This window comes from Poromitra crassiceps (assembly GCF_964638095.1).
Source record: "Poromitra crassiceps genome assembly, chromosome: 3".
NCBI lineage: Eukaryota > Metazoa > Chordata > Actinopteri > Beryciformes > Melamphaidae > Poromitra > Poromitra crassiceps.
This window is the reverse complement of record NC_139625.1, coordinates 65,236,697-65,257,125: the sequence shown is the minus strand read 5'-3', so window position 1 is coordinate 65,257,125 and position 20,429 is coordinate 65,236,697. Positions and strand designations below refer to the sequence as shown.

Below are 20,429 nucleotides of genomic sequence, written 5' to 3'. Positions count from 1 at the left end.
CATGGATAATAGCCCTAACTCTATGTATCTTGTTTCCTACATGGATAATAGCCCTAACTCTCTATGTATCTTGTTTCCTACATGGATAATAGCCCTAACTCTATGTATCTTGTTTCCTACATGGATAATAACCCTAACTCTCTATGTAACTTGTTTCCTACATGGATAATAGCCCTAACTCTATGTATCTTGTTTCCTACATGGATAATAGCCCTAACTCTCTATGTATCTTGTTTCCTACATGGATAATAGCCCTAACTCTATGTATCTTGTTTCCTACATGGATAATATCCCTAACTCTCTATGTATCTTGTTTCCTACATGGATAATAGCCCTAACTCTATGTATCTTGTTTCCTACATGGATAATAGCCCTAACTCTCTATGTATCTTGTTTCCTACATGGATAATAGCCCTAACTCTCTATGTATCTTGTTTCCTACATGGATAATAGCCCTAACTCTCTATGTATCTTGTTTCCTACATGGATAATAGCCCTAACTCTCTATGTAACTTGTTTCCTACATGGATAATAGCCCTAACTCTCTATGTATCTTGTTTCCTACATGGATAATAGCCCTAACTCTCTATGTATCTTGTTTCCTACATGGATAATAGCCCTAACTCTATGTATCTTGTTTCCTACATGGATAATAGCCCTAACTCTATGTATCTTGTTTCCTACATGGATAATAGCCCTAACTCTATGTATCTTGTTTCCTACATGGATAATAGCCCTAACTCTCTATGTATCTTGTTTCCTACATGGATAATAGCCCTAACTCTCTATGTATCTTGTTTCCTACATGGATAATAGCCCTAACTCTATGTATCTTGTTTCCTACATGGATAATAGCCCTAACTCTATGTATCTTGTTTCCTACATGGATAATAGCCCTAACTCTCTATGTATCTTGTTTCCTACATGGATAATAGCCCTAACTCTATGTATCTTGTTTCCTACATGGATAATAGCCCTAACTCTCTATGTATCTTGTTTCCTACATGGATAATAGCCCTAACTCTATGTATCTAGTTTCCTACATGGATAATAGCCCTAACTCTATGTATCTTGTTTCCTACATGGATAATAGCCCTAACTCTCTATGTATCTTGTTTCCTACATGGATAATAGCCCTAACTCTCTATGTATCTTGTTTCCTACATGGATAATAGCCCTAACTCTCTATGTATCTTGTTTCCTACATGGATAATAGCCCTAACTCTCTATGTAACTTGTTTCCTACATGGATAATAGCCCTAACTCTCTATGTATCTTGTTTCCTACATGGATAATAGCCCTAACTCTCTATGTATCTTGTTTCCTACATGGATAATAGCCCTAACTCTCTATGTATCTTGTTTCCTACATGGATAATAGCCCTAACTCTATGTATCTTGTTTCCTACATGGATAATAGCCCTAACTCTATGTATCTTGTTTCCTACATGGATAATAGCCCTAACTCTCTATGTATCTTGTTTCCTACATGGATAATAGCCCTAACTCTATGTATCTTGTTTCCTACATGGATAATAGCCCTAACTCTATGTATCTTGTTTCCTACATGGATAATAGCCCTAACTCTCTATGTATCTTGTTTCCTACATGGATAATAGCCCTAACTCTCTATGTATCTTGTTTCCTACATGGATAATAGCCCTAACTCTATGTATCTTGTTTCCTACATGGATAATAGCCCTAACTCTATGTATCTTGTTTCCTACATGGATAATAGCACTAACTCTCTATGTATCTTGTTTCCTACATGGATAATAGCCCTAACTCTCTATGTATCTTGTTTCCTACATGGATAATAGCCCTAACTCTATGTATCTTGTTTCCTACATGGATAATAGCCCTAACTCTATGTATCTTGTTTCCTACATGGATAATAGCCCTAACTCTCTATGTATCTTGTTTCCTACATGGATAATAGCCCTAACTCTATGTATCTTGTTTCCTACATGGATAATAGCCCTAACTCTCTATGTATCTTGTTTCCTACATGGATAATAGCCCTAACTCTATGTATCTTGTTTCCTACATGGATAATAGCCCTAACTCTCTATGTATCTTGTTTCCTACATGGATAATAGCCCTAACTCTATGTATCTTGTTTCCTACATGGATAATAGCCCTAACTCTCTATGTATCTTGTTTCCTACATGGATAATAGCCCTAACTCTATGTATCTTGTTTCCTACATGGATAATAGCCCTAACTCTCTATGTATCTTGTTTCCTACATGGATAATAGCCCTAACTCTATGTATCTTGTTTCCTACATGGATAATAGCCCTAACTCTATGTATCTTGTTTCCTACATGGATAATAGCCCTAACTCTCTATGTATCTTGTTTCCTACATGGATAATAGCCCTAACTCTCTATGTAACTTGTTTCCTACATGGATAATAGCCCTAACTCTCTATGTATCTTGTTTCCTACATGGATAATAGCCCTAACTCTCTATGTATCTTGTTTCCTACATGGATAATAGCCCTAACTCTCTATGTATCTTGTTTCCTACATGGATAATAGCCCTAACTCTATGTATCTTGTTTCCTACATGGATAATAGCCCTAACTCTATGTATCTTGTTTCCTACATGGATAATAGCCCTAACTCTCTATGTATCTTGTTTCCTACATGGATAATAGCCCTAACTCTCTATGTAACTTGTTTCCTACATGGATAATAGCCCTAACTCTCTATGTATCTTGTTTCCTACATGGATAATAGCCCTAACTCTCTATGTATCTTGTTTCCTACATGGATAATAGCCCTAACTCTCTATGTATCTTGTTTCCTACATGGATAATAGCCCTAACTCTCTATGTATCTTGTTTCCTACATGGATAATAGCCCTAACTCTCTATGTATCTTGTTTCCTACATGGATAATAGCCCTAACTCTATGTATCTTGTTTCCTACATGGATAATAGCCCTAACTCTCTATGTAACTTGTTTCCTACATGGATAATAGCCCTAACTCTATGTATCTTGTTTCCTACATGGATAATAGCCCTAACTCTCTATGTAACTTGTTTCCTACATGGATAATAGCCCTAACTCTATGTATCTTGTTTCCTACATGGATAATAGCCCTAACTCTCTATGTAACTTGTTTCCTACATGGATAATAGCCCTAACTCTCTATGTATCTTGTTTCCTACATGGATAATAGCCCTAACTCTCTATGTATCTTGTTTCCTACATGGATAATAGCCCTAACTCTCTATGTATCTTGTTTCCTACATGGATAATAGCCCTAACTCTATGTATCTTGTTTCCTACATGGATAATAGCGCTAACTCTATGTATCTTGTTTCCTACATGGATAATAGCCCTAACTCTCTATGTATCTTGTTTCCTACATGGATAATAGCCCTAACTCTATGTATCTTGTTTCCTACATGGATAATAGCCCTAACTCTATGTATCTTGTTTCCTACATGGATAATAGCCCTAACTCTATGTATCTTGTTTCCTACATGGATAATAGCCCTAACTCTATGTATCTTGTTTCCTACATGGATAATAGCCCTAACTCTCTATGTATCTTGTTTCCTACATGGATAATAGCCCTAACTCTCTATGTATCTTGTTTCCTACATGGATAATAGCCCTAACTCTATGTATCTTGTTTCCTACATGGATAATAGCCCTAACTCTATGTATCTTGTTTCCTACATGGATAATAGCCCTAACTCTCTATGTATCTTGTTTCCTACATGGATAAGCAATTCTAGGTGAGCTAATATGTCATCTCGTGTTAACACTTTTCTTCTATTTTTCTTGTGTGTTATCCTCCCTTCTTTCCTTGGGATCCCAACTTGGCTGATGTTTCTGAAGTCTTAACAGCTTACAGATCCAGAGCAACACTTCTTCAGATTACAAGTCTATCTGAATGAGAAACCCTGTCCCGTCTATGTATCTCTGAGCCATAGATAGCCTATGTTCCTGTGTATCAATGTATTTTTGATGGTTCCCTTCCCTGCACATATCGGGCTCCTTACATTGACCTCTAGCATGGTCCAGTTGACCTGGGAGGCTGTTATGTTTCTCTTCTCCCAGTACAGCAGAGTCTCATTGCTGGGGTCCCGGGGCTCCACACATGCACACCTATGGAGGGGAGCGCACACACACACACACACACACACACACACACACACACACACACACACACACACACACACACACACACACACACACACACACACACACACACACACACACACACACACACACACACACACACACACACACAAGCATGGATACACACATATGACCTATAGTACACATAAGACATAAGACCACAACACCTCCTCACTGTACACACCGTGCATAACTTTTGAACATTTGAGGGTCAATTTAACAATTAGCAACACTAGAAAAAAAATATCTTAACCATAAACTGTTCCATTCTACCAGGAGATTAATTAGATTGTGACCCACCACTTCCAGGATAATGAAAAACATTCAGCCATCAACACGCAATGCGTTTTACTAAACTCTAAATGTCAGCGTCACCTGCTGTCCACTCCACAAGCACAGAACATCCACAGAAGAGCAGCTCATAGCCGGACTGCGTGTTGACATGGCCAGCTTATGTGCTGTGCGGTAATGCATGCTCATGAAACAGTCAACATGGGATTATTCACCATAGAGCAAAAGCCATTAGTGAAACCCTGGATAGTGTCTACAGCACTGCACCATCTGCCCCCTCATGGTGAGGCAAACACTAGTCCCTTTGGCACGTGCGTGCAAATGTGCTCATACATGCGCACGCAATACATTGAATTACCACAACAACAACAATAGTGCTGCTGATTGAGAGCAGGGGTTGGTGAAGAGGAAACGGGGAACCACCTGGGGTCCCATGGCCAACAAAATGACAAGTGCTTCAATTTCAACTCCTAACAACAAAAATCTTCTTCAATGTGTTTCCACAATCTTATCATATGGGGAGCTGTAGTCTGATGACATAAAATGTTTAAAGCACCTATGAGAAACTTTAATTTTGTGTTCATTTTAGTGACCTCTTTGGACATAAGCGGTAGTGTTCTCCCGGAACGAAGACTGCATTCCCTGAACACGAACCTTCTCCTTCCGCTGTGATCAGGAGGTCAGCCGAGCTGCGACAGCCCGGCCAGGGCTTCTCAGAGACAGCGAGCCTCCCCCACTGAGCCTCCCCCACTGAGCCTCCCCCACTGTTTTATTCACCTAATAAGGTTAACGTTATGGGTTCATTCGCTGGCCGGAACAAAAATTACAACCAGTTTCACACGGACATGAACACAGGAAGAATAACAATATCCAATCTCCTTGCTGACGTATGGTAAGATGTGAGGCACCAGTATTACATTTAGACTGTTTCATAACCAATTAACAGTTCCTCATAGCTGCTTTAAGAATCCATGACACAGTGGACCAAAGGTAATAGTTTGCAAATCCTACTATGATCACACTATGAATCTTTAACAGATGCTTGTGTCAGACAGAAGAGCTCCCAGTCATAAAAAACGTATTCTTATCAAATATGAATTCAAAAAGCACTTACGAGTACTGCGTGAGTTTCTGAAGGTTATTGTTCTTGTTGATGGGGTAGTGCTCCCCCAGGTGGAGCAGCTTCTCCAGGGCTTCGTAGATGAAGATGAGACAGATCAGGGAGGCGAAGGCCTCCTCAGTGAAGCGTGTGATGTAACAGACCAGCGAGCTGGCATCTGTCGCCACCAGCAGGAGACACAGGAAGGATGTCCAGAGTCCGATACAGGCCCTCAGGGAGAGGTAGGAGAGGCCGTACTCCCTGAGAGAGGCCATGAAACACACACACACACACACACACACACACACACACACACACACACACACACACACACACACACACACACACACACACACACACACACACACACACACACACACACACACACACACACACAGAGTGGAAGGCAAGGTGAGGTCATTAGATATGACATCTCTATTGAAGCACATACAAGCACATGCACATTGACAGACACACAGCCACCATCGACTCTCACACAGGTCAACAAAGGAACACATTTTTTGCACCTAAAAGGTACAAACAAGGTAATAGTAGTTTTCGAATGTTATTGCAAAGGAGAAACATACTTGCAGAACTTGAAGAGGATCTTCTCAAAGACGAGCACAGGCCCTGTGCTGCCCAATATGGTGAGAGGCTGGCCAGCGAACAGAGAGTAGGCTATACCAGTCATAGACGCCCCGAACAGGGACTCAATAGCACTCTGGAAACCAAGGAAATAATGCTCTTATTTTATGGTCAATCAAATGCTGCTTTGAATATACAGTAGTTTTCAGCGAGTGTTGGGCTAATTTTATGTGACGTTTTAACTGATGTTCTAGGCAATATTTCAATTTCTCTCAGTTTCTCTTATCACAGTTCATCAATTGAATATCATTGTAAAAAGACAGTGTGTGTTACGCATGTACAACATCAGGTGTAACAGAATCTAGGTTCAAGGCAAACAGGTGGCGGGAGACTAGAAATTAGAGATTCCCCCCATTTTCTCCCCTTGTACTTGGCAAATTCCCTGTTAAGGTGTCCCAGTCGTTGTTGCTCGCCCCTCTGCCGATCTGGGGAGAGTTGTAGACTAGCACATGCTTCCTCTGATACATGTGCAGCCGCCAGCCGATTCTTTTCACCTGACAGTGAGGGGTTTCACCGGCAGGATGTAGTGCTGGGGAAGATCACGCCAGTTCCCCTTCCTCCCGAACCAGAGGGGGTACTACTGCAGCGACCAGGACACATACCCCACCTGCTTCCCACCCGCAGACACAGCCAACTGTGCCTGTATGGACCTCGAACCTGCGACCCCCGTGTTGGTAGGCAAGGAATCTACCGCTGCCCTACATGGATGCGCCATTCATTTTCTGACTGTCAGTGCTGTGTGATGCAGGATGTTGTTGAAAAAAAGAGTGTTCAAAGTAATATCTTCCTAAACAGCATAAAGCTACCTGTCATAAATATTTCCATGGAAGGAACAGCTTCAGACAAAACCTACATTTGGAGCAATGAAGATGCAGGCTCCTTACCACACGGCCCTCTGTGGCCTCGCCCAGCAGGCCCCCGAAGGTGATGACGGGGGACATGCAGGCGCAGTAGAGGAAGAGGAAGGAGGCCAGACACTGCAGACTGATGGCATCTGTGTAGTCGGAAAGGTAGTGAGGAGCCTTCCGCTTGATGTCCAGGACAAAACCTCCAAAAAACCTGTGGGGAGATGCTCTTTATGACTAAGACCCTGTGAGAAAATTACACAATCCCCCCCCCCCCATTTTTTTATAGAACAATATATGAACAAGACAAACAAGCTCAGACACAGGAAAAGAAAGAAAAAAGATAAAGAAAAAAAACATACATCATGGACATTCAACATTACAACATGGTGCTATCAGCAGCATAAGGTGCTCATGTGTTTGTAAGAGATGATGTGCATGAGATCCCACACAAGGGGTCCATGAGACACCAGCCTAACCTCAGTCACTTGTCATTCTTAACCTCCCAGAGAAAATGACACCAAGTGAACACATACGGTATACGCATACTGTACACAACGACACACAGGAGGAGAGAGGCATCCATCACATCGACAGCAAAACGTCAAACACACACACACACACACACACACACACACACACACACACACACACACACACACACACACACACACACACACAAATTCCCTTAACTGATGTTAATAATGAAAGAAGCAGAGAGATACACTCCGACATGAATATTCACTACATCTTCATTTCGCATCAGTAAGCATGTACAGTGTGTGTGCATGGCGGCACTAGTACAGTATGGGAGGAGCGTGTGTGTATTTGTCCATCCATGCGTCTCTCTTTGTATGACCGTTGGCCAGAGAGCAGGCTCTCCTGTCGCAGCAAGCCGGGACCATGGCGAACTAGCTGGAGGTGGTTGCTATGGCAATAGAGGGGCGGGAGTCTATGCTTATTTCAGTCTGAGTGGCTGAGAGGTAGGCAGCGATGCCACGTCCCGGGGGGGGATGACTGAGAGTGGGCTTCCAGCCAATCTGAGCCGGGATAAGAGCCTAGCGCATGCAGCATACCAGAGCTCACCGGCAGCGCATCACTCACGACTCCTCTGCTATGAAACCACTGTCCCTGAGATATAAATACCCCTCTGCACCCTCTTACACTTGCATGGTCTCAAGCCCGGCTTTGGGAACCTCCTAGTGGTTGTGAGATGATTCATTTATACATTCAAAATATATATTATCTTTCATCTTTAATTAATAATGCTAATAATACTAATAATTTGCTGCCTCTTTGCTCCCTCAAATGAATTAACAGCTTGAAAATTAAAATTCTTATTTGATGTCTCGGTTCTATGGATGTGCGCCTTCATCAGGGGATCATGGGCATCTCTTCACTTTGAGGTTTTAGGTTCATGTTGCAAGTAAAATACTATACTACTATAACCTCATCATCTTTTGTTGTGAATGAACGTGAGTGAATGAAGTGAAACCAGTGCTTATTTCTGCATAATAATGGTTGGAAGATGATATTTCTGAGCACAGTAATTGCCCCATGATTATCATTGGTGACATGATGAGGATGATGAAAATAAGTGAAACTTTGCAAATAGACAATACACAGTGATAATACAGTGTTTTGTTTTTTGTTTGTTTTTTGGATCAAGTTTTTATCAGATTTCTCCCCCGTTTTCTCCCCAATTGTACTTGGCCAATTCCCTGTTAGGGTGTCCCGATCATTGCTCCACCCCTCTGCCGATCTGGGGAGAGTTGTAGACTAGCACATGCTTCCTCCGACACATGTGCAGTTGCCAGGCATTTCTTTTTACCTGACGGCAAGGAGTTTCACCAGCAGGACGTAACGCGTGGAAGGACGATGCTATTCCCCCAGTTCCCCTCCCCCCCGAACAGGCACCCCGGCCAACCAGAGGGGGCACTAGTGCAGCGATACTCATATCCGGGTTCTCACTTGTCCCATTTCTCAGCCAGTACATTCATGTGTCTCCGTGTTCTTAAATAATAGAAGGACACTGCAATATAGACAGATGTAAATGGATGTGGGACAGTATGCTTGGCTGATTATTCTAGCCTCATAATGAGCTGTTTGTGGAGTTCAAGTGTGAGGAATGGTAACGGGCCATTAGAGAGCTGGATTTATAGTTTGGTGATGGTGACTAGCGGTGACTAGCGGGGGGTAGCAGACAGGAGACAGAGAGACGGGGGACGAAGACGCGCTCTGACAGTTCTGGACTGTAGATCACGCAACTAATGCTGAAGGTTGCACGCTTTCTGTCTCTCTCTCACACACACAAACACCTACTTCCCAGTGCGCTGTAGCTCAGGACCCCCGTGGCCTCCATGGTCCTCTGCCTCTCCCAGATCTCCGTTGGGAACCGGGGGAACCTTCCGCTTTTCCTGCGTGATTAAGATCACTGTCAGTTAGCGGTTTGAGGACAACTGCTGCCGTCGCTTATGCTTAATGCTCCACTGAGTCAAACATGCAGAGACAAGATGTTATACATAATCTGGTAACATTTAACTAAGCATCAATGTAAAATGACTGATATCTGATATGCCATTCATTCATTCATTCATTCATTCATTCATTCATTCATTCATTCATTCATTTGATTCTGATTCCCCCCTTTCTCCCAATTGTATTTGGCCAATTCCCCCTGCTGTCCCTGTCATTTCTCCACCCCCTCTGCCCATCTGGGGAGAGTTGTAGACTAGCACATGCTTCCTCCGATACATGTGGAGTCACCAGCCGCTTGTTTTCACCTGACAGTGTGGAGTTTCACCGGCAGGACGTAGCACGTAGGAGGATCACGCTATCCCCTCCAGTTCCCTCCCCCCCGAACAGGTGCCCCGACCGACCAGAGTCGGGCACTAGTGCAGTGACCAGGACACCCTTTCCCCCCCGCCCCTGATTTTTTATCCCATTTTTATCCCCCATTAGTGCTAATTTTAATTTATTTATCCTGGTTGCTGCTCCACCCTCTGGCAATCTGGGGAGAGCCGAAAAACTGGCTCCATGCTTCCTCCGAGACATGGGCAGTACTTTTCAACTGACAGGGGAACCTTCACGGGGAAGACATAGCACGTGGGAGGATCACGCTATTCCAACGAGTTCCCCTCCCTCCGAACAGGCGCCCCTAACAACCAGAGGAGGCACCACTTCAGCGACCAGGATATTGCATGTTTTGGTGTGGGGTTCCTATATGAAAGAAACCCCCAGGGGGCATGGGGAGAACATGCACACTCCACACAGAAAGGCCCTTTTGCACTCGAGAGACATGCGGACGTGCACGCACTCCTTCATCGCTCACAGCATCCCAGGTGGGAATCGAACCCAGGACCTTCTAGCTGTGAGGCGACAGCGCTTACCACTACGCCACTGTGCCTGTGACCAGGACACCCTTAATCCGGCTTCCCACCCGCAGACACGGCCAATTGTGCCTGTATGGATGCCCAAACCTGACCTCACTGGTCGTTTCATCCAACAATGACAATATACAAAGAATCTCATTCTAAAAAGCCTTTTCAAAGGCTGAGCCCTTTGAGTGGCATGCTGACTCCTTCAATAATTTCCCCCATTATGCTCACTTTCTAACATAGCAAGCAACCAATAACTAGCGGTACACCGTGTCCACACAGTGTGCCAGAGAACTAAATAAGATAAAGAGACTTTTTGTTGTCTTTTCTGTATATAGGGAGTTACCTGAGAGGGCACATTTTTAGGCGGCTCTATTCTGATGGAGGGGTCCCACTCCCCAGGGGGCAGGACTGTCACCTGGTCCAGGAACTCATCAATGCCTGCCACCAGGTCATTCCTGTCCTTAGCCTTGTACGCCACATCATGGAAAACCTGTGGAGGAAGTGAGGAGAGACATTCAATCATTTTTCTCCCAATTCTCTCCCCACGTGAGAGGATCACGCTATTCCCCCCAGTTCCCCTCCCCCTGAACAGGTGCCCCGACTGACCAGAGGAGGCACTAGTGCAGCGACCAGAACTCATACCCCATCGGGTTCCCACCCGCAGACATGGCCAATTGTGTCTCTAGGAACGTCTTACCAAGCCAGACGTACCGCTATAACGGGAATTGAACCCGGGCCTCCGCGGTGGAAGGCAAGTGCTTTTACTTCTACTACCCGCCCTGGGGCGTCTGGGTAATAGACGCCCCAGGGACATTCAATAAGACTTCAGAAACATACTTATAAAATGTAACTTTAGAGCGTTGTGTCCTGTGTGAATCTATATATGTCGTAAATATAATTTCATGTTCATTAATTATTGCTTTAAGAGTCTGTTCCATTCTTTTGCATTAATAAATCAACGATTGCATTTCCTTGCATAATGGCTTTCCAGCTACAGTAAGGGCTTATCCAGCATAAGCTCTTCATTATGCATTTCATTTCCCACAAAGAATTATACCGATCCCCAGAAATGAGTAGAGAAAATATAGAATATTATCATATAAAGTGAATTTACACAGACCACAAAAAGAATACCAAATATATAGGATAAAACATATTATGTTTCTCAGCAAATCTCCATCTCATGTATTTGTTTCTCAAAATCGGGATAAGACCGTAACAGGTATATTGTACACGGAATATGATTCTACTGTAGTTTTCCACATGTTTAGCACATTAGCGTTGATTTAGCATAATGGCTGGTTCAAAAACAGATGTATGACTCCTTCCCTCATATGAAGGAAGTAGTTTTGACATCCATCATGCTTCTATTTTGATACATCCCAGAGGAGTACTGCCAGTGAAAAAGAGCACATCTGGCCCTAATGATGCTCAGCAACACTGGCTCTGCACTGCACCGTGGGAAACAGACAATCCTGCAAAAAATACCCCAAAATAATCTTTTGAAAAAATAAATGTTTGCAGCCTGTTTTTATGGCAATGGCCTTCACACCAAAACCGGGGTTTTAACCTGGATATTCCTGAGGTCGGACCTCACCTCATCAGTCATCAGGGTAGCGATGGACCGGCCGATTTCATGGTACTGCTGGCCTTTTCCCATGGGGCCGAGCAGGATGAAAAGAAACCTGTGCAAACCAGAGGACAACCATTTTGGGTCAAAGTCAAACACTTTCCTCTTGAGACATTTTGAGAATTATCTCACCTAGATCGTTAGATTTTCTTCTATATCAGACACAGGTTTTCATTCCTACCTGACATGTTTCGACGGCAATACTTCCGTCTTCATCAGAGGTGTCACTAGATGGTGTGTGACGTGTCTTCATCAGAGGTGTCACTAGATGGTGTGTGACGTGTCTTCATCAGAGGTGTCACTAGATGGTGTGTGACGTGTCTTCATCAGAGGTGTCACTAGATGGTGTGTGACGTGTCTTCATCAGAGGTGTCACTAGATGGTGTGTGACGTGTCTTCTTCAGAGGTGTCACTAGATGGTGTGTGACGTGTCTTCATCAGAGGTGTCACTAGATGGTGTGTGACGTGTCTTCATCAGAGGTGTCACTAGATGGTGTGTGACGTGTCTTCATCAGAGGTGTCACTAGATGGTGTGTGACGTGTCTTCATCAGAGGTGTCACTAGATGGTGTGTGACGTGTCTTCATCAGAGGTGTCACTAGATGGTGTGTGACGTGTCTTCATCAGAGGTGTCACTAGATGGTGTGTGACGTGTCTTCTTCAGAGGTGTCACTAGATGGTGTGTGACGTGTCTTCATCAGAGGTGTCACTAGATGGTGTGTGACGTGTCTTCATCAGAGGTGTCACTAGATGGTGTGTGACGTGTCTTCATCAGAGGTGTCACTAGATGGTGTGTGACGTGTCTTCATCAGAGGTGTCACTAGATGGTGTGTGACGTGTCTTCATCAGAGGTGTCACTAGATGGTGTGTGACGTGTCTTCATCAGAGGTGTCACTAGATGGTGTGTGACGTGTCTTCATCAGAGGTGTCACTAGATGGTGTGTGACGTGTCTTCATCAGAGGTGTCACTAGATGGTGTGTGACGTGTCTTCATCAGAGGTGTCACTAGATGGTGTGTGACGTGTCTTCATCAGAGGTGTCACTAGATGGTGTGTGACGTGTCTTCATCAGAGGTGTCACTAGATGGTGTGTGACGTGTCTTAAACCGCTGATGTTGTTTACAGAGGCGTGATCGTCCTGTCAGATTTGACAGGACGACCACGCCCCCCGCTGTCATTTGGCCGTTTGAGAACGCTGCTCCAGGTGGTGGAAAGCATGTAAGCCCCCTCGTCCCGGTTCATCGTCGTTTGCGCCCGCTTCCTGATCTCCACTGCCTCCATAATCCAGCGCTGGTGTTTGTTGTCCTGGGTGCAGATGACTTTGGCCTTATCCCAGTCCATAATGTGGTTCTCCCTTTTGCAGTGATCTGTGATTGCCGATTTGAGATGTTCTTGTAGTGCCTGTTCCTTTATAGCCCGTGTCTGTCTTTTTGTTGTCTCCTTCCCACATTCCTTTTGGTGCTCTTTTTTGTGGGTGATGAATGACCGTCCTGTTTCTCCTATGTACGATTTATTGGATGATTGACATGGTATCTCATAGATGACGTTGCATTTGTTGTTTGGATCGGTTTTGTCTTTCGGGTGCACTAGTAGTTGTCTGAGTTTTAAGTGTGGTTTGACTGGTGTGCTGATGTGACGTTTTCTCATGGCTCATGAGAAAACATGTCAGGTAGGAATGAAAACCTGTGTCTGATATAGAAGAAAATCTAACGATCTAAGTAAAGTATAGACACTATGAACCTCTTTGGATTAATTATCTCACCTAACCAGACTTGATACAGGATACAGAGGAGGGAGAGCGAGAGAGAGGGAGGGAGAGGGAGAGAGAGAGAGAGAGAGAGAGAGAGAGAGGGGGAGAAAGAGAGCGAGAGATTCCCCCCTCCCCCCTGCATTTGGTGTATAACCTGGTGGTGATGGGAACCTCAGCCAGGCCGTTGAGCAGCACAGCAGGCGCCAGGCGGACAAAGGCCACCACGGGGCGCTCTAGGGACTCTAGCTCCCCCACCAGGACATTGGACGCCTCGGCACCAGGAGGGATCTTCTTCATGAAGTGGAGGTCAATCTGTGAGACGAAAACATATAGGCCTACTGATGTCAGAATTAATGCAAGTCTATCCATTGGACAAAGAGATGTTATGTCACAGTAGCTTTTGAAGAGGTAACTAAATAATAATCACAAATGATGGCTGTAACTGAACTTGATGAATCACTCAAGCAAAGAAAACAATCTTTACTCCTGTTAAATTCTATCCCAGAGCAAGAGGCTCACGGCGACCAATTCACACGTAACCCTACCTTGGATAAATAGACAGCACAAGTTGTGTCCGGCTATCGGTACCCATAGACAAACAGCAGATCAGCGGTGGGTCGGTAGCCATAGACAAACAGCAGATCAGCGGTGGGTCGGTAGCCATAGACAAACAGCAGATCAGCGGTGGGTCGGTAGCCATAGACAAACAGCAGATCAGCGGTGGGTCCGGGCTCACCTTGCTGAAGTCGACAGCGCTGTTTTCTCGGCTGACGTCCTGTTTGCCCTCATTGTGAGCTGGCTGGGCCTGGGGGGAAACCGTTTGGCCTGCCGGGCAGAGCAGAGAACCAACATCATGTCAATCTCTCTGAGGCTCATCCTATCACAACAGCAATTTCCCAGGGTACAGTTACATCCTCTGAAAAAGAAGATACATCAGTGGACCATTTGGTATTTGTGATGCACCTTTTTTGGGGGGAAAAAAGGTTCAGCCCCAGTGACAAAAGATACAATGTACTTTTTTTGTACCTGGTCTCTGATGAAGCTTAATACTCAGATCATAACAACTGGGTGCATTGGAGACATTGGAGATTATGATTTTAGTCAAATATTAGGCTAACTCTTTCTCAGAAGACTAGTTTTGTAAACAATCTTTAACTTTCATTTCAGATTAAAATGTATCCACTGATATATTGGTTTGAATGAACGGCTTCTTCAATTAATTTGAGTGTTGTAACAAGAATTATGAAAGTAAAAGATTGCTCCTTTGAAACTTGATCCCGGGCATTTTATGACACGAATGCACCTGTGCAGCTGTTTGAGCAAATCACAGCATCTGTAGAGACTTACAGTATTCCCCATTGAATAAATGTGGCTTGCTCAAAAGGCCAAATGTCTTAGTGAGAGTGTGATACTACCATAAAATAAGGATCCTGAAGGCAACTGAATGGAGACTATGTTTTGTGTTATTAAGTTATGTTATGATTATGAGGCAATTAGCTGTCATCATTAGTGATTAGTGACTGTTATCAGTTTAGAATCGGAGTCATAAAGCCTCTATGCTCTCTCTAGATGGACTGCAGAGAATGACATCGAGTGGAGAGTATCATCATGGTAACTGGGCATGTGTTGTTCCACACGGCCAGTTGACCTGTAAACTAATTGTGCAGAGAAGACATAAACATCTGCATACTATCTGAGCCATGCAGGTTTCATTTGATAGTAAATAAGATTCCTCCAACACATGTGTGTGGGAGGATCATGCTATTCCCCCCAGTTCCCCTCCCCCCAAGCAGGTGCCCCGACCGACCAGAGGAGGCAGTAGTGCAGAGACCGGGACACATACCCTTAATCCGGCTTCCCACCCGCAGATACGGCCAACTGTGCCTGTATGGACGCCCGACCAAGCCGGAGGAAACACGGGGGCTCGAACCTGCGACCCTTGTGTTGGTAGGTAAGGAATCTACCGGACGCCCGTATTGTAACTCCATTTTTGACTCCTCATGATGATACTCTCCCCTCATAATCTAGACTATTCTATACAATTACCACTACGACTACTTTTAGTGTTTAGTATCAGTTCAGGTGTCCTGTCTAGTTGCCTACAGATTTCCTGTTCTGTGACTTGCTGTGGGATGGGAGAGCAGCCTTGCGCTATCGCCTGATAGAAACTAAGACGTTTGGTCTTGGTTTCGGCAAGGAGTGTGTCTGGGGACAAGGAGTGTGTCTGTCTGGGGACAAGGAGTGTGTCTGTCTGGGGACAAGGAGTGTGTCTGTCTGGGGACAAGGAGTGTAGGAGTGTGTCTGGGGACAAGGAGTGTGTCTGTCTGGGGACAAGGAGTGTGTCTGGGGACAAGGAGTGTGTCTGTCTGGGGACAAGGAGTGTAGGAGTGTGTCTGGGGACAAGGAGTGTGTCTGTCTGGGGACAAGGAGTGTGTCTGGGGACAAGTGGCCACGGCTCTTGGAGGGGCTCAAAGGTGACGGAGGAGTGGACACGCATGATGGGCAACATACAGTACACACACCGCACAGGAAAAGACCTTTGTGGGTGGGGCGTTCTCAGGGAGCGTTTTCTTAGAGGAATGGCTGGGAGATTTTATGCTATGATAAAGGATGCCATTTACTGGATAAGTGAATGGCACACATTCACGCACGCATGCACACGCACACACAAACACGCACACACAAACACACACACACACACACATGCACACACACACACACACACACACACACACACACACACACACACACACACACACACACAAAGCATATTAGACAAGGACAAACACATACGTACAAACATGGAGAAACACAAACAAGAGGAGAAAGGGGAGATATCAAACAGCAGTAAAACAGCAAGTCACAAATGGGCACAAGAAACTTGACATAGAAAAAAAAGCGAAGGATTTATAAAATTGCAAATAATAAGATATTTAGATACAATAAAGTGTATGGTCACCATGGAAAAGGTAGAGCGTAATACAAGATGTGGACAAGACTGCAGCTGGGCAAGACTGACTGGTGTGTGTGTGTGTGTGTGCGTGTGCGTGTGCGTGTGTGTGTGCGCGTGCGCGCATGCGTGTGTGTGTGTCTTCGGACCATTCGCTCACCATTCTTGTCCATGGAGTGGGGTTCAGACTGCTTCTTGCCAATATCAGCGAAGGAGCGTACAATGGGGATGCGGTTGGCCAGCTTCTTATGGTTCTGGTGGTGGTGCTGTTTGAGCAGGGCCTCGCGGATCCTCTTCCTGGCATCCTGACCCACTGGCCCCGACAGCTCATACTGATCCAGGACCATCTCTGAGGAACACAAAACATAAAGACACAAATGTAGATTTAGACAATGTCCATCCCTGCATAGAAGCCAGTGATGCTAAGCTGATTATTCCAACCCACCCATTGCTGCCGATTAAATCACCCAAAACCAGGTTAAGTTCAGCAGATCTCCCCAGCAGTGCAATGTCTTTATCCAACCAGATACATGACATGCTCTTTCCTTTCTCCAAAAATATCACAGATAAAATATGGTTGCAGTACTCCAAACCAGGTCAAACAATCCCATTCCAAGTCTGTTCCAAAGCCCTGGGCAAAACCTGTGTGCCAAAATGACAGGAAGTGAGTTGAAGTTGGGCCGTCTTGCTTGAAATCCCATCGTCTTTGTTTTGGTCAGAACTGATGTCACTGATGATGTCACAATGCCTATGACATCATCAGTGATGTCACTCGCTGATGACACATCCCCTTTCCTGAATTTATGGATTGCCAGTGAACCAAATGTTAGCTATTGACTTTTACATATCTGGACCCTGCCCCACCAGGATGTGACACAGTAAGAATCAATCTTTAAACTGCTAACAGGCATAGAGGGAGACAGGGAAAGACATTCTGTAGCTCTACCCATTGACTAGTCTTTCAAGCCAGTCTATCTCAATCTTCTAATGCTCCAGAGACAGTCTGTACTTGCGCCCATTAAAATTTGGACAGGAAATTGTCATCTTCCAAAGAAAAAAATGCTTCAGACGAGCAGGAAGTACCTAGATGCTATTTGACCAATCACAAGTGGAGAAATGAGCGGATGCCCGCCTTCAATGGTATTCGACCAATCACAAGTGGAGAAATGACTGGACATCCCGCCTTAATTTTGACCAGATTTCCTGCCTTGTTTATTTTACCAACTTTGGATGCAACTTTGGATGGACTACCCATTGACCTACAGTATGCAGGACCACAGGACAGACTACCCATTGACCTACAGTATGCAGGACCACAGGACAGACTACCCATTGACCTACAGTATGCAGGACCACAGGACAGACTACCCATTGACCTACAGTATGCAGGACCACAGGATGAACTACCCATTGACATACAGTATGCAGGACCACAGGACAGACTACCCATTGACCTACAGTATGCAGGACCACAGGACAGACTACCCATTGACCTACAGTATGCAGGACCACAGGACCGACTACCCATTGACCTACAGTATGCAGGACCACAGGACAGACTACCCATTGACCTACAGTATGCATGACCACAGGACTGACTACCCATTGACCTACAGTATGCAGGACCACAGGACAGACTACCCATTGACCTACAGTATGCAGGACCACAGGACTGACTACCCATTGACCTACAGTATGCAGGACCACAGGACGAACTACCCATTGACCTACAGTATGCAGGACCACAGGATGAACTACCCATTGACATACAGTATGCAGGACCACAGGACAGACTACCCATTGACCTACAGTATGCAGGACCACAGGACTGACTACCCATTGACCTACAGTATGCAGGACCACAGGATGAACTACCCATTGACCTACAGTATCCAGGACCACAGGACAGACTACCCATTGACCTACAGTATGCAGGACCACAGGACTGTGGCCAGCCCAGGAGCCAGGATCTACCTGCGATCTCCTCCAGCGAGTTGGCTCTCATGTCCAGCATCACCGTGCCATTCATGATGCAGCTGCGGAGCTCAAACAGACTGTGTAGGGACAACGTGGCTACGTAGGGCTTACTCCACCGCTCCCCACCGTCCTCCACATCCTCCTCAAACTTCAGCCACCTTCACAAAAGAAAGAAAAAAATGAATAAACATACAATGGCTTTGCAAGCACATACAACACACAAAAATGCATAAAACACACATATACTGTATGTATTTGTAGACAAGATGTAAACAAAAACAAGTTGCGATTCTCTACATTTGTGGTGATGACGTGTAGTTCGTTGTAAACACTGAGATTTCTCCGGAATCGTGCAGCAAGGTGTGAAAATTCAGAGGTTACTCTTTTTACGTGTTATTATTCCTTTTTGTAATGAGATAAGCTCCTGCTCAATAAAGAACAGCTGTAAACCATGATGAGGTTTGTAGTATGGTTAAGTGGCTGTCTGGATGAGCATGGTGTCATAGCAATAGCAGCATGAGCACGGTAATAGAAAGAAAATCACATTCATAAACTAACAGGATCAACCTATCAAGTGCAACAAAGAACAGCAGCACAGCTGCATGGGAACAGCTTGCGGTGGAGCAGCGACGGCACGCGTGGCCGACTACAGCTGTGTACCTGGCTGTCTCTTTCCATTCGGCGTCCTCTCCCTCCCTGAGGCAGATCTCGTCCAGCTCGGTGAAAAGGGCGTGGGGGATGTGCTCCTCGTCGCCATCCTCCGTCCCCAGGAGGAACTGCACCCTCTGGGCTGGCGTGTCTGCTGCAGTGAGAGGGTGAGGCAGAGTGGCGTGTGGAGAGGATAGTAGAGGAGGAACAAATAAATGTAATGGAGTGGAAAGATGTGAGACATTAAGGGCACTTTCACACCTGATAGCCCGCTTCCTTGGTTTGCACCTGATGTGAGAACGATACATCGTTTTGTCGTTCAGCTGTTAGCTTTCACAAAGCCATAAATCAAGCGGTCCAGATCGGGTTGCCAACCCTTCCGGATTGGCCAGGAGACCCAGGTACATGTAATTGTCCCGAGATGGAAAAAATGTATTCCCAGAGATTTTTTTGATGGATGAAATTATAAGATTATGTGTGTGGGTTGGGTATGTTGTAGGTCGGGTGCATTGTGTGCATCCACCGTGTCGGATGGTTATTTTCGTGACTTTTTTCTGAGCTGTACATTTTACATATTATTTACTGTGTTTTCTTCTTGGGTATAGGTTGCATATTTAGCAACTGGCAATGTGTGATGATGGTTAACAGGACATGCATGTTGTGCATTTGGCATTGTGTAATACAATGGTGACAACATGGCAATTTGGCAACAAAACATGATAGGAATGACATAAAGTGCAAGTTTTCATAGTAGATCCTATTTCTAAAGGATTCATCATGCCCATAATGCACAACCCAGCTGGCTACGGTCTTGGTCCAGTTGTTTTGGTCCGCACCCGAGTACAATTGCTCTGTTTACACCTGGCCAAACGAACCGCACCAAGGGGGAAAAAACAGAATTTGATTCAACTGAACTAAACTAAAGACAGGTGTGAAACACCGTAAGGTAGGTGATGATAGTGAGGTACATTGGTAGAAGAGGTTTGGTAATAAAAGAGAATCATGAGGATCCTGTGAAGTTGTAGCTCTACTTGCTTTATAATATCGTTCAAGCATGT

At 44.8% G+C, this 20,429-nt stretch overlaps 1 protein-coding gene across 2 annotated transcripts in view; it reads right to left on the bottom strand.

The window, feature by feature from the left end:
- LOC310774330 (sodium-driven chloride bicarbonate exchanger-like) overlaps window positions 1–20,429 on the bottom strand; it is a gene marked incomplete at both ends in the record, with an annotated part of 75,053 nt that overhangs the window by 14,354 nt on the left and 40,270 nt on the right. For both annotated transcript variants that reach the window (XM_083634387.1, XM_083634388.1), the window contains 12 exons: window positions 4,020–4,125; window positions 5,564–5,809; window positions 6,136–6,269; window positions 7,078–7,252; window positions 9,361–9,455; window positions 10,762–10,908; window positions 12,016–12,103; window positions 13,951–14,108; window positions 14,533–14,621; window positions 16,907–17,095; window positions 18,721–18,881; window positions 19,384–19,525. In XM_083634387.1, the coding sequence (XP_083490513.1) occupies window positions 4,020–4,125; window positions 5,564–5,809; window positions 6,136–6,269; window positions 7,078–7,252; window positions 9,361–9,455; window positions 10,762–10,908; window positions 12,016–12,103; window positions 13,951–14,108; window positions 14,533–14,621; window positions 16,907–17,095; window positions 18,721–18,881; window positions 19,384–19,525 (1,730 nt within the window). The remainder of the gene's footprint in view (window positions 1–4,019; window positions 4,126–5,563; window positions 5,810–6,135; window positions 6,270–7,077; window positions 7,253–9,360; window positions 9,456–10,761; window positions 10,909–12,015; window positions 12,104–13,950; window positions 14,109–14,532; window positions 14,622–16,906; window positions 17,096–18,720; window positions 18,882–19,383; window positions 19,526–20,429) is intronic.